At 36.0% G+C, this 15,026-nt stretch overlaps 1 protein-coding gene across 23 annotated transcripts in view; it reads right to left on the reverse strand.

Moving 5' to 3' along the window:
* Positions 1 to 15,026, reverse strand: part of DST (dystonin) — a 608,843-nt gene that overhangs the window by 279,124 nt on the left and 314,693 nt on the right. For 12 of the 23 annotated variants that reach the window (XM_072642521.1, XM_072642508.1, XM_072642520.1 and 9 more), the window contains 2 exons: positions 3,042 to 3,131; positions 713 to 790 (listed from right to left, as the gene is read on the reverse strand). In XM_072642521.1, the coding sequence (XP_072498622.1) occupies positions 713 to 790; positions 3,042 to 3,131 (168 nt within the window). Of the gene's footprint in view, positions 1 to 712; positions 791 to 2,492; positions 2,529 to 3,041; positions 3,132 to 15,026 lie in introns of all 23 variants that reach the window. The other 11 variants (XM_072642527.1, XM_072642506.1, XM_072642512.1 and 8 more) reach the window with 1 other exon arrangement.

Here is a 15,026-nt window from a genome sequence, read left to right on the forward strand (position 1 = left end):
AAAAGGGAAAAAAAATTTATATGATAACTTTATTACATATTTAAAGGAATAGCAAAGTTGTACATAACAGATTTGCTGTCTCATGTGCAGTCATCTTTTTTATTATACTATGTTATGGAAATGCTTGTTTTATTTCATAAATTAAAAATAAAATAAATTTTAAAAACAAAAAAGAAAATAAAAGATAAAGTCTTGGTAATTTAATGCACAAACTCTTATCTCTACTGATATTCCTTCCTTCCTTTAAGATCTTCCTACCAACAGAGATACAGACAACTATAATTTCTCTAAATCTCTGCCTTAGGGCATGTTGGCTGACTGTTGTACTGTTTCATTCCTGTGTTTTCGCTTCTAAGACCAAAACATCCTCTTCCTCAGCCATCACTACTCTAAAATGTATTATCTCCCCTTATTAGCATGCAACATTTTTGAGAATAGGGATTGCTGTATTTTTCATTTCTATCTTTTGTCCTTAGCATATAGAAACACTTAATAACTGCTTTTTTGATTAATTTATTCTTTCCTATCAATATTCTTTCAGTAGGTATTAGAAAGAACTTTTAAAATACTTATCTAACTAAAATATAAGCTTAATAGTTAAAATATTTCAATACCAATATACTTTCACCCTTTCTTTTCCTGATATAATTCTATACATTCATTCATTAACATTCAATATTTGTGATATTGTAGGCTTTTAAAAATATCATACCTGGCGTTTTTTCAAATAGTCAAGTGCAATTTGTACATTCTGTAGTCTGTGAAAACGCATCCGACCTTTCTCCCGGGGCTAAAAATGGAAAAATAAAAGTTGTGAAAAAAAAACTACAATTTCTCCCTGACAGAATATGTTTTTCTCACTGAATTCAAACAATATAAGTTATATAAGGATTGAAAACAAAGTGATATTTACTGCTGTGGTTTCAATAAGTTGACTAATTTGCATATATAAAGATAGATCCTCATCCTTCTCAAACATTCTTTTCTTTGTGCAAGAGAAAATAAGAGGAATAAATTGGAATAATTTGAAAAGGAAAGGAAATCTGTTTTTCTCTCAGAGTTTACTAGAGTTTGGCTTGTATTCATTTGATAATAAAAGGATGCATTAAGATCATTAAATATATCCCTTACCCTCTTAAAAATACCAAAAGTTAAAAAGAAGAGTTTTGGCTTCTTTTTAATTATAAATGGCAAGTTAATGGAAATGTAGCAAAAACAGCATGCAGTTAGCATAAAATCACCACGTGAAAGAATGAGATGAAAAGTTAACAGCCATAATAGAGCAAGAGAGGAAAAGCAGTTAAGTTGATGACCTCTAACCTGAATAATATGCTTCTTTCTTATTTTTGGATTTTTCATGAATTCAAAAAGCTGAAAGGACACTGTGATTATTTGCGTTACTTAGGGAAGGACATGATTACTGTCTCCACCACTGTGAATCTGACAAAAAGAAATAGATTTTTTTGATCGGCAGTTTCCCTTATGTAATATGATTATGTTGCCAGGATGAAAATATGGGGAAATGTGCAGTTGGCATACAGCATAATAACAACAAAAATGATGAACCAAGTTGCAATTCATCATGTGAAGCTTTCAAAGGGAAAAAGAAAAGGAAAACTGACAACTTAGCTTCTCAAATATGAAAAGTTTGCCAAAGCTAAAGATGTCATAATATAACAAATGGCAAACCACAGAAGAGAAAAACTACTTTCTGTGTAACTGGATGAAAAATATGGGTTAAATTCACGCTAATAAAAATGCATAATTTTCTTTGAAATCAAAGTAACTGGGTGAAGATGTCATTGGAAGAACTGGAACTTCCTTTTATGTTAAATTTGAGTAAAGTCCACAGAAATTAGCCTCATCAAAATACAGGGTTTCACAATTCAAAGTTTTTCCCCTCTAAATAGCATGACAGATGTAGATAATGTGTCAAACAGCAGTTGCCAAATATGTATGGTTTGAGAAGAGTTGAAATATAGTTACTAGCGAAAGTACTATGTATGATGATTTGCATAAGGATATAATTGCCATTATAGAAATCTCAATCTCAAAAGCAAAATGCATTGTATTAACATTTTAGCATTCTAATTACTAGATTTCAATAGCTTATAGAAAATTCTTGATTTTGATCATACTGTTATCATACATGGCTTATCCAATTTGTACAGTTGCTATGCAATGCAGAACAAGTATAAACCAGCAGGTGTCTAAACTTTAACCATTTAACAATTTGAAAATGTGCTAAAAAACTGAAAAGACTTCTTTGTTTACCACATTCTCCAGTACATGAATATCCAACTGGTGTAATATGTTTTTGATCCTTCCTGCCTATCCATTAATGGTTCCAAAGCTGTGGGTTACTTATCTAGTAGCAGTCACCACACTTGAAATACTAAGTTAGTAGAGTTATGGGGGTCGACACCTACCCCCTTATCCTCATCCTCCACATCCTCATGCTGTGCATACTCGCATGCTTCTGTTGAACTCACCAACCGTAAGGTCTTCAAAAAATCTCGCTCTCTTGGCTAATGAATATAACAGACAGAAGATAGGACAGCAAAGACACAAGACAGACCAGAAATGAAAAGAGCATGAAAAGAACATAATGAAGAGAACAGGTAACCAAGAAAGGGAAGTAATGTTCAAAAAGAAAAAGAGGAAATGATACCTGAGGAGTAGGTTAGACCATTTTAGATAGTATTATTTATTTCCTTACTATTTGTGAGTCTTTTAATATGAAGTCATATTATGCATCCAACTTTTGCTAAGCAAAAATCCAAAAGGAAAATAGCAGTAAAAACAGAAATGTTAACCTTAAAATTGTAGTCTTGACTACGTATAAGACATATAATAAGTGTTCTGAATTCTTTATACTCAGTGGTTGAAGTTATGAATCCCAAGCACATCTATGCAAACCAACTTGTTCCCTTGGTGCTTCTAGTCACATTTTGGGAGATGAATCTGAATCACTAAAGCATATTGATCAGATATGAAAGGGACATCATATTCTCAGAACAAAGATGAGATTTACAACTCACCAAGGTATCACCTGAAAGAACTTCTAAGAGTGAAATCAAGTTGTGTCCATCCCTTAGGTCTTCATAGAGGTCATTCACATGCTTTCGAACCTGCGCAGAGAGAAACCTTTGAATTATTAGGCCTTTTAAATGATGTTAAATGTGAAACACTTAATACTAAATGGTAATGTTAAACATTCTTCAGTAATAGCTGGAGAAAGACAACAAAAACAACATATCTGTACTTTTTTTTTGGATTAAGTCAGGATTAAGTGACTTGCCCAGGATCACACATCTATTAAGTATCTGAGGTCAGATTTGAATTCAGGTCCTCCTGACTCCAGGGTCAGTGCTTTATCCATTATACCACCCAGATGCCCCTATTTCTGCTTTGATGAGGCTTATTCTCAATATCTTCCATTGGCCAATATGGTTTGGCTTAACTTTTAAAACATCTTTAAGGCTAATAATTTTTATATTAAGTACTCAGACACAAGTCACCAGCAGGTTGGCCTACAGAAGATGAATGACTGGTCCCCAGCAGCTCATAGAAACCAGATCAACTAATAAAGAATAAAGAGATTGCAGGATCTTGTAATACAGAAACCACAGCACCAATCAAATCAGAAATCCTTCTCAAGTAATTAAGAATGAAAAATGAAGGAAATTAAAGATAATCAGAAGAACACTCAAGTGCAGCCTAACATAGTAAATACAGGGTCAGATCTGATTCAGATCCCACCACTGATTCATACTGGCTGCGTGACCTTAGGAAAGTCATTTAACCTCTCACTGGGACAAGGGATTCTTTAAAACCATAAGCCAAAAGGCAGATGCAGATCTGCCCTGCTATGAATTTCTCCACTGGGAATTCCCTTAACAACAAAAAAGGAAAGTAAACTTACATTTTTAATGCTTATTAAAAGATGTATGTGGTAGTTTAAGGCAACTATTTGAGATTAATCTTAATATAGCCCATTATGACCTTAAACAGGACTTCTGACATAGTTTATAGAAACAGAGAAAGGTTCAGTTCTTATCTATCATTTATTCTCCTGCAATCCCCATCGCTAACTCCCATATTCTCCAATAGCATAACAGCATCTCAAATGAACCTGACGCTTCCATTCTGCCATGAAAGATCTATGGATATTAGGGTAACAGGAATCTATCCAAATCTTTCTCTGCATGATATATTTCTCTGAGAAAAGGCTTTTAAAACCATATAACAGAAGCATGCAATAAGTATTCAACCTATCATTATTTTCCTCATTCCAGAGGACTAATATAAACCTAGCCAATCAAAATACTATCAAACTTCAAAACACCTTGTTCAAGCTACCAAAAGGAAGGAAGAAAATCTCCCATGTGAGACTGGCTGTGTCTGCTGACTAACAACCATCTTTAGTCAACCAGTTCTTTATATACTGAAAAGTCAGTGCCTTTACAGATCACCTAAATAGCCATTTCTTAACTGGTTCATCTTTTTTTTTTTTTTTTAAGTAAAGTTAATGTAGAAACTCTTATTGAATTGCTGAAGAAATTAAAACATTTTGTAATTTTGTAATTCAGGGCCTCAAAATTAAGGAATTTTCAAAGAAAATGGTACTATAGAACCCCAGAAATTGAGAGAAAAAAGAAATCTTAGAGATCCTCTAGCAGTCCACCCCAACCTCCTCAAATTATAGAGGGGTAAATTAAGGCCTTGAGAGATTAAACGACCTGCTGCAAAAACACATGGTGCATAAGTGACAAAACCAGCCTTCAAACTCATGTCTTCTGACTCTGATTCTTTACAATAAACGACGGTGCCTACAAAGTTAGAAAAAGCAGCAATCATCAATAAAATTAACTCCACTTCATCACACACTGAAAAGTTCCAAGAGTAGAAAGCTAATATCTAGGCGTCATACGATGATTCTCAAGCATGGTATTCTTTTGATAGTTTGGCAGCAATAAAGCCAGATAGGTGATCCAAAAGCAAATTTTATCAAAGTGCAACTAAGTTCTAAAAGAACTTCAGCGTAGGGAATCTGCAGCCTCAAGGCCACATGTGACCCTTTAGGTCCACAAGTGTAGTCCTTTGACAGAATCCAAACTTCACAGAACAAACCCCTTAATAAAGGATTTGTTCTGTAAAACTTGAACTCAGTCAAAAGGCCATCCCTGGGGTAAGAAATACATTTCTTCAGAAAACTCCATCCCCTCAATCAATAAGCATTTATTAAGCGTTTACTATTACTATATGCCAGACTCTTGGGGTCTCTGCCCAACAAAATTGGGTGATACCAAAAAGAAAACTTCAAATAAGCACTAGATTAAATGCACTCGACTTCTGATACAAATGCTTTTAGGGATTCTAGATTGCATCACACAAGCTACCCCTGCCACATAAGCAACCAAAGCAATGGCAGAGAAGAGGAAAAAAGAGTCTACATACATCTCACACTCTCCAAAGCTATTAGAAAATTTACATGCTAAAGTCAAACTTCTTGGCTCTTCAAAAGTTTCAGGGAAACACAGACTTCATGTGAACGAAGACCGAAAATGTGTCAGAAGAATTTGAATCATGCAGAAACAGAAAGAAAAAGACTAGTATGAGACACAAGAGATGCCTTCTTATCTTTATACTGAAAGGTAATGGCATTCTAAATATAACTATATTTTATGGTTTTGAGCCTGGAGGAGATATCCATGGATGAAAGGCATAAAGACTCGGAAAAGCAGAGGAATAAGGAGATAGATAGGAAGAGAGGCAGCGTGACATGGTGTCTAGATTTGACCTTGGAGTCAGGAAGTTCTGGGTTCAAGTCCAACCTTTAACACATAATGGCAGTATGATTCTGGTTAAGTCACTTAATTTTTCAATGCTCTAGTCCAGAGGTATAAAACAATGACCCCATGGTCAGCAACATTTCCAAATGTGGGTCAAACCATATTATAATGTAATTGATAAATATTTAGCAAAGTAAAAATATAATAAAACCTAGATAACATTAATATGTGATTTTCTAAGTCAATATGCAACCCCAAAGGATCTTTCTGTACAATTCAGTGGTTTCTGTTCCTATATGAGTTTGACATCACTGCTCTAGTCAACTCTCTAAGACTATAACTTTAAAAGAAAGTGCCAACTTGCTTTGGAAGATGGAGTTTTCACATGGGAGTTCCCTACACCAAGGAAAACCACAGGTCTAGTCTAGATCACCTTTAATGGTTGTATACAATATTCCCTATGGTCACTATCATTTATTTAATATGCTTTTTTCATGAGTAAAAAAGAAAATTGTTTCTGTTTGGCAGTTTGTCCTTAATACCTAATGTCAAATAACTTTTAAATTTTGATCAAAACCACAATGCCCTTTAAGATTCAATTATCTACTTGCCCATCACTAACTATAATTCAGAAGCCCTGTTTTTGAACTCAGCTCCTCTACCACCAGAGCTGCAACTAGGAATTTTTACACCTAGATAATAGATAGGCTTAAAGTTTGGAGTAAGGGGAGATGAAGAGGGTAGAAAGAGAGATGTGGTGTACATAAAGACTAGACCTAGGGGGACACCCCAGTGGAATAAGTGTGGCCAAAGTCTCCCTGAGGTGGGGGGAGAAAACACACAGAGGGAGCTCAGTGGCTAATAGTGTCGAAGCTTCCCTGCCCAATACAAAGCTGCACCAGTTATGGAATCTGAAGTCCCTAAGAACTGACACAGGCACCTAGAGGTTAAGTGACTGTGTGTGTGTGTGTGTGTGTGTGTGTGTGTGTGTGTGTGTGTGTGTGTTTTACGGGAGTAGTTTCTCATTTTCTTTTCCAATCCATTTTACAAATGAGGAAACTGAAGAAAACAGGGTTAACTTATTTGCTCAGGGTCCCATTGCTAGTAAGTGTCTGAGACCAAATTTGAACTCGGGCCCTCCTGATTCTAGGGCTGATACTCTATCCACTGGCCCACCTCTCATGATTACTATAGACTAATTCAACAATTCTCCAATCACGTATTAAAGTAATTTTTTTTTAAATAAAAGCACTGGATTACTCCAAACCAAGAATCTAAATCTACAATTTTAACATCTTTCTAAAAATAAAGGGAAAGGAAATCTAAGTTAGCAAATTTAATACATTTGAATGCATCCAATTCAATTTTCTCATCTGTCTTTCCTTGATTGCAGCAATAAAGCCTCCTTATAAAGGATCAAACTGAACACAAGTATCAGTAGATGATGTCACTTTTAAATAACATTATGCAGATGCTAGCCTTCCTCAGCTGCCTGCCCTCTCCCAATAAATAACTTTGTTATATGTGTCTGGCACCACCAGCACATGGAAGGAATAGTGAGGAGGGAGCTCTCTATGACAGTGCTACCAGAATTTTCAGATCTTCCAGTGCATTGTGCTGAACCTTTGCCAAACATTTTCATATTTCTTTTTCATGTTTCATTTCCAAAACCCTCTCACTAAGAGACAGTCCAGATAGGAATACCAAACACTCTCACAATTGTTTGCAATGCCATAGCAAATTGAATGTTGTCCAAATCAGAAAAACTTTTTGCAAATACAGAAATTGTTTATTTTGTGTTCCTAACTATGCCTTAGAAAGCAATAAAGAAAATTAAAATGAGTGGGCAGGCAAAAAAAATGGTAAGTTTTGTGTGACAGTGGGGAAAGCAGTTGCTTTAGACTCAAAAGACCAGAGTTCAAATCCCACTGTTGGTACCCCCTGTATGACCTTGTCCAGGTCCCATCACAGAACTTCTCTAGATACTAGGTGGCACAGTGGATAGAGCACTGGTCTTGGAGTCAGAATGTCCTGAGTTCAAATCCAGTTTCATCTGCCTTCTAGTTGTTTGATCCTAGACATGTCACTTAAGTATTAATGGGATAATAACAGCACCTACTTTCCAGGGTGTCATGAAGACCAAATGAGATAATACTGTTAAAGAACTCAGCATAATCTCTGGCACATAGTAAGCATTTGTTACAAGTATAAGTTAATGCTTGTGCTTCCCCCCTTTAGGCCTCAGTGTCCCCCTATGAAAAATTGGACTATAAGAATTCTAATGTCCCTTTCAGCTCTAAATTGACAATCCCATGTGAATTCAAATTAGGCCATAATTTAAATAAAAGATGTGTTCATTTAAATACTACCCACAATCCTTTCTAAGTACTAAAGCCTGCTAATTAGAAAGGACTAATTGCCTTCATTATCAATGAGATAAAGCCCCATAAGCCATAAAGAGTGCCTCTGTGCCTATATTAATAGATGGTTTGTCTTTGAACATTCTTAGAGCTTCAGAGACGGCTCAAAGAACACTTTCTATTCATTTCTGTGGTGACTAAAAATCTTAATCAACCTTTATATAATACAATAATTCACATTTATATAGAACTGTGCAATAAATATGTAGAAAGCAAAAAGGTGACTTGTGAGATAAGACCTTAAAATTAATAAATACAGAAAAAAGCAACATATGCAGGAACTGGAGGGGGGTAGAAGCTTACAGAAATTAATGGAATTCTAGAGAAACAAATGGTCAGATGAATCATTTGGAAAAGAGAGAAAATCAGGGGAGTTGGGCAGTTGAGTCAGCAAAATCACAATTAAGTGCTTCTTAGTTTAACTGCAAGTGTGAATATTACCTAGCTCAAGACATCTGACTTTCCTGTAAATAGTGATGTTAAGGGCCGACAAACCGTATTCTTTCTCCTTGTGAATTTTATTAAACCAAGTGAGGCACTCAATTTTTTTTCCTCCTTCCGGACAGAAATGTGATTGCATGGTAGTAATAGATAGAGTGGTGGGTGGGAAAATGCACTTTGAGAATCCTCTGGGATTAAATTGCATAACAAAGATTATGTAATAGTGTTTTGACACCATATTTTTTTTAATTCCCACCCAGTTTACTGTCAAATCTGTAGAGTCCTATTTCTTCTTGGAATGCACCTATAATTTACCACTAGAGGGCACTAATCTTTTGATTTACAGAGAATCACTAGCCATCTTAAAGAACAAAATAAGTCACAAAAGAAACGCAAAATAATCTAAAAGGAACAATCCTGAATATCAGAAGCAGGAGACAGGGAAAGCTGCTTTCTCTATATTTTCAAGAGAGGAAATCCAGCAGATTGGCCAAATGTCCACAACAGCTGAATTTCTGAAATGACCTAGAAGAGTTCTGTTAATTCAAAGTTTGACATTATATTTGATTTCTACACTGATTCAAAGTAAAGAAAAAGGTCACAGGATGACAGCTTATGTCCTTTTTCATGGTTAATGTCAGCTTTCATTTTCAAGAGTCAATAAGTTGCTATTAGTGATAGATGACAGAAGGAAAGAAAGGACAGAAGGAGGGAGGGAAGGAAGGGAAGGGAAGGAGGGAAAGGAGGGAAGGGAGGGAGGGAAAGAAGGAGGGAAGAAAGGGAGGAGAGAGGGAGGGAGGAAAGAGGGAAGGAGAGAGGGAAGGGAGGGAAGAGGGAGGGAGGGAGGGAAGGGAGGGAAGAGGGAGGGAGGGAGGGAAGGGATGGAGGGAAGGAGGAAAAGAGGGAAGGAGGAAAAGAGGGAAGGAGGGAGGGAGGGAGGGAGGGAAGGAAGGAAGGAAGGAAGGAAGGAAGGAAGGAAGGAAGGAAGGAAGGAAGGAAGGAAGGAAGGAAGGAAGGGAGAGAGGGAGGAAGGGAGGGAGGGAAGGAGGGAGGGAGGGAAGGAAGGAAGGAAGGAAGGAAGGAAGGAAGGAAGGAAGGAAGGAAGGAAGGGAGGGAGGGAGGGAGGGAGGGAGGGAGGAAGGAAGGGAGGAAGGAAGGAAGGAAGGAAGGAAGGAAGGAAGGAAGGAAGGAAGGAAGGAAGGAAGGAAGGAAGGAAGGAAGGAAGGAGTCAACAGTTGCTGGGTACCTCTTGAGTGCAAAGCACCAAAAATGATACAAAGACAAATAAGACATGCTCTCTACCTTCATTTAACTTACAAGATAAGGTACATATATAAATAATTACAATACAAAACAGATTATGGCCAGTGAAAAGTTATATGATGTAGCAGAAAAAAACACAGGACTTAAAGATGGGCCTGATGAAGTCACATCTGAAATATAGGTCCAGTTCTAGGTACCATATTTTAGGACCACTGGACAACAGCTGGGTTAGTGGCTAAGATTTTGAGAAGGGCATAATTCTGTTATCTAGATACTAACTAAAACAACTTCCACTGGAGAAATGAAAACTTGAGTGGGACCTGGCAGCAATCCCATATGAAAGGCTGTCATATAGAAAAGGAATTAGATTTGCTGGGCTTGCACCCAGATATCAGAAGTAGCATTATAGCTAGTATCTAGAAGCTGTAGAAAGGAAGATGGAGGCTTGATGTAAAGAGAAATTTAACAGGTAGGGCTGCTCCAAAATTGGAATAAGCTGCCTCAGGAGACACTGGATTTTCCCTCACTAAAAGTATCTTCAAGTAGATGGCCACTTGTTGGGGATGTTTGGGGTGGGAGAGGAATTCATGTTCAGGCATGGATTCAAATAGTAAAGTCTGGAAAATCCCTTGCAATTCTAAGAAATGTCTGATTCTGTGAATTACAGTAAGATGAGAGTGAAGGAGAACACAACCTCTGTGATCATTTCTGTGATCTTAACTGCACTTGAGAAGTACAAAGTGCTGTGAGAATTCACCCTAGCCAAATCACACTTCCTACGTTATTCTTTCTCAAAATGTATCTCTACCATATGGTGAACTGATTTCTTTCCAATAAAAAAAAAACTTTACAAAACATTACTCAAGCCTGGTGAAGGAATTAAGTATCTAGTATTTTCTTCCATCTTCAGAAATCAATTATACAGTCAATGACAGTATGAACAAAATGAAACAATTAATCTCACTATCTTTAAGTCCAATTAGGAAGGGAAGAACTGTTGAAATTAACTTAAAAATTTGATGTATGATACCTTCACAGAAAGTACGGTCAGTGGTGTTTAGTGTACATAGAAAACCTGAGTTCAAATCCTACCTCTGACATACTAAGAGACTATGGGCAGACTGATTAACTTCTCAGTGCTCTAGGCAACTCTGTAAGATTATAAATTATAGAAAAGATGTCGACCTGCAATAATCATTCTGAGTTCCCCAAATGTAAGAAATCACAGGTACAGACTAAATCCAATCCTTATGTAAAAGTCCATCCTATAAATCACAATCTGAGTTTCTTTGTAGCAGTCCTTACGAGTCAGTTTATGACGAAAAATAAATATCAGTTGTAATTAACATTTTAGCATATCAATTTTAATTTTTAAAAAATCATTTCTAGGTAAAAGGGTGATTCAAAAGAAATTTTTCTTTAGTGATTGGAATGTTAATTTAGCAAATCTGTTTAAACTACTATAATTTGTTTGGTAAAGCATTCAGGAAAGGTAATACAAATGTAAACATCTGAATAACATAGATTCTGAGTAAGAATAATCAAAATGAATAAGGTTTGCACACGCACACGCATACATGCACACGCACGCACGTGCACACACACACACACACACACACACACCAGGACTACTGTTAAGATTTTATAATGTTTTCTCTCATATATTGAACCCTGCATAGTCAAATCAATTTCTGTCTAGACAGTAAGATAAAAGACTTAAGATATTAATGATAACAAAAAAGATTATGAGGAATGAGAAATAAATACTTTTTCACACTATAAGGAACAAATAAACTTCTTGATTCACAGAAAATGTAATAGATAAGCAACAACAGCGAGGATTTTTTTTAAAAAAATCTTTTGACATTAGCAATTTATCCAAGAGAAAAATTCTGTTCTACTCTCTCACCACTGGGTGGAACTATACAGTCAAAAAAACAGAAATTTATTTATTTATTTAATTATTAATTTCCTTGTGAGCATTCCTAGTTCTTGCCCTCTGTAACACTCAGAAATATTTCTGTTTTCATTATCTCCTCTGAGCTATAAGCACCTGAGAGATGATCCATTCTGAATTAGACTAATGGGCTACTTAGCCTACTGGTTCAGCAGCACTATTCCCAAAGCATGTTGTCAGAGAGTATGGCAATTATCTTTCAGAATGTAGGAACATATATTTTGAGTCAGAAGATTCCTAGGAGCCCATTAAATCCAACCTACTCATTTTAGAGCTGAAAAAAAACTGAAGCAGAAAGCAGTTAAGTAACTTACTCAGGGTCCCACAGAGTGGTGAAGTAGGATCCAAACCTAGGTCTTCCGGATCCCAAATCTAGTGCCCTGTCACACTCTCTCTATCATCCTGACAAATTAAAAGTGTTGCTTGAATATCTCCAATATCTATTCATATATTTAAATACTTCTTTAACCTATCCAGGATGACATGCTTAGTATTAAAAGTCTATATTCAAAAAAGACATAAAGGAAGTAGAAAAGGACAATCACTGGACTTCTCAAAAATGTCATTTTTCCCTTCAAAATCTTGGCAAATGAACTAAAAGGATCCAAAAAGCAGCTGGAAAACGTGAGAGGAAAATAGCTATACAAACTCAAATGAGTAGTTTTTAGGCTAATTAATGAAAGTGAAGTTTGATGTTACTACAAAAGACCGGGGTGTGGGGAGTATGGAAGCTAGATAGTACAACAGAGTACCAGGTTATGAGTAAAGAAGACCTGAGTTCAAATCCAGCCTTGGACACTTAGTAGCTGTGTGACCCTAAGCAAGTCACTTAACCCTGTTTGTCTCAGTTTCCTCATCTGTAAAACAGACTAGAGAAAGAAATGGTAAACCACTCCAGTATTTTTACCAAGAAAACCCCAAAAATGGGTCATGAAGAATCAAACACAACTGAAAAGAATGGAACAACAGGAGTATGGCAGTTAGAATAGAAGCCCAGTGTAACAGAACTTACTACATGGATGAGATAAGCTACTAGCCAAATCATATCTTCCAACTTATAATAATACATAAAGCAAAAATCTGTTTAGATATAGAACATGTGGGACAATAGCTTTATTCTTGCCCCCTAACTAAAATGAGATTTCACAACACAGCAGTTTTTTAACTTTAGATTTCACTGAAACAGGTAAAAAAGAAAAAGGTTGACTCTTGGATTAATTTCATTCTCTTATATGAAGTTATTTTTAAATAAAATGTATAAGATAGTTATTAAAGATAAGTATGTGAAATCATTTCTTTTCATCTTGAATTACTTATCATGCCTACCAGAATTCATGGCTAGTTCAAAAATATTTATGCCACCCAATAAATCTCTGTCTTAAACCTTTAACAATTTCTACCCTCTTGAATAATATCCCAAACACTAATTATGAATTTCACATTTTTCTGTCGATGAATTATTCTCTTATTCTGCTCCTCTCCTACCATATAGCCTGGCTGACTTCCTCTACTCCAGGAAGCCTACCCAATACTCCCAAATCATTCTTCCTTACATCTACCTCATACCTCATACTGATAATAGCTTTCTCCTCACCATCTGTCATGTCACACAACTTCGATCTTTATATCCCCATCTTACAATTCCTCAAGGAAGGGTAAATCATCATCATCACCTAGTGCTTTAAGGTTTACAAAATGCTTTCCTCATAACAACCTGTGGAGCAGGAAACATAAGTATTATCCTTCATTTTACAGACCAAGAAATTGAGGCTCAGAGAGGTTCCCAAGAGCTCACAGTCAGTTAACATCAAAGCTAAAAAGTTCAATCCATATCTTACAACTCTGAGACCAGTGTTCTTACATCAGGAATCTTTCCCTAGCTACATTAAATGGGATAATAGATGTACCTGCAGAACTGACCCAACCAGTACAGCTTCTCAGTAGCAAAAAATTAATGTATATACATGAAATTCACTGTCACCTTGCTTTCTGTCATTCAGAATTTTCTAATAACTGCCACTTAAATATATAAATAAATATATATGAAGTACATTGTAATTGAATGTATAATGATGCCCTCAGGGCATTACATAATCATCTAATCTTCCAAACTGTCAAACAGAGAATGAATTACATACATTCAATGTTCAGTAAGTTTCAATGTACTCTTTTTTCTCTGAAAAATGATAACATAGAAGAAGTATAGGCTATAGTTCTATTAACCATAAGGTTTGATTGATCAGACTCAATTGGCCAACTAACAAGCTTGCTCAAGGCACTCCGTTAGATGCTGAGGAAAATAACAAAAAAAAAAATAAAAATGATGTTTTCCTTTCCACTGAGGATCTTACAATCTAAATTGAGAGGTGGATGACAAGTGGACAAAAAGTTAAAGAACTTCAGAACTGAGATAATAAAAGAGATGTAACAAGGAACTATAAGATCAGTTGAAAAATGAGTAGTAAAGATATTCAGTGATGCTAGATTTTAAAAAAGAAAAAGCTTGCCATGTTGTCTAATGGTGTGCTTATATTGCTGGCAAATGACTAACCCTGGTTTCTAAATCACTGGTCATGATGTAACTAATGGCTTAGTCAATGCATTCGTGCTCTGCTCTCGTCTTTAGGGATTCACAGAACATAAAGGTTGAGTAGAGAAAGGTAGGAATGATGTATAAGACTCTATGCAGTCATCTAAATCTGGCTTACATAAAAGACCACATGGCACTATCACCACTTGCAGTTTCACTTCCAAGGGAGGATTAAAAGTATGCAGATATCGTTGCTACCCTCCGAGAACCCTGTTTTTCTTAACAACTTTTTTTATCAAGTGAAATTTGACTTGAATTAGATTTTCCCAGCAATGATCTGTCTACTAACCTCCCTAGTGGTGAATATAGTGAACATCTCCCAGCTCCCAAAGTTGGTGAACACCAAAACTTTAATGGATACCAGTGGTATACCATAAATTTACATTTATGCTTCTTTCATGCCCTTCTCAGATGCCAATATGCACTGGTAGTAGGCATCGCCTCACCAAGAATTCCCTACACCAATGAAATCACGTCTGAACGTTTAAAAATGAAAACAGTCTGGAAATCAGGCTTAAAGAAGAACATGGGATGTTATTTTGATCATTTATTGAATTGCT

This window comes from Notamacropus eugenii, chromosome 2, assembly GCF_028372415.1.
Source record: "Notamacropus eugenii isolate mMacEug1 chromosome 2, mMacEug1.pri_v2, whole genome shotgun sequence".
Classification (NCBI taxonomy): Eukaryota; Metazoa; Chordata; class Mammalia; order Diprotodontia; family Macropodidae; genus Notamacropus; species Notamacropus eugenii.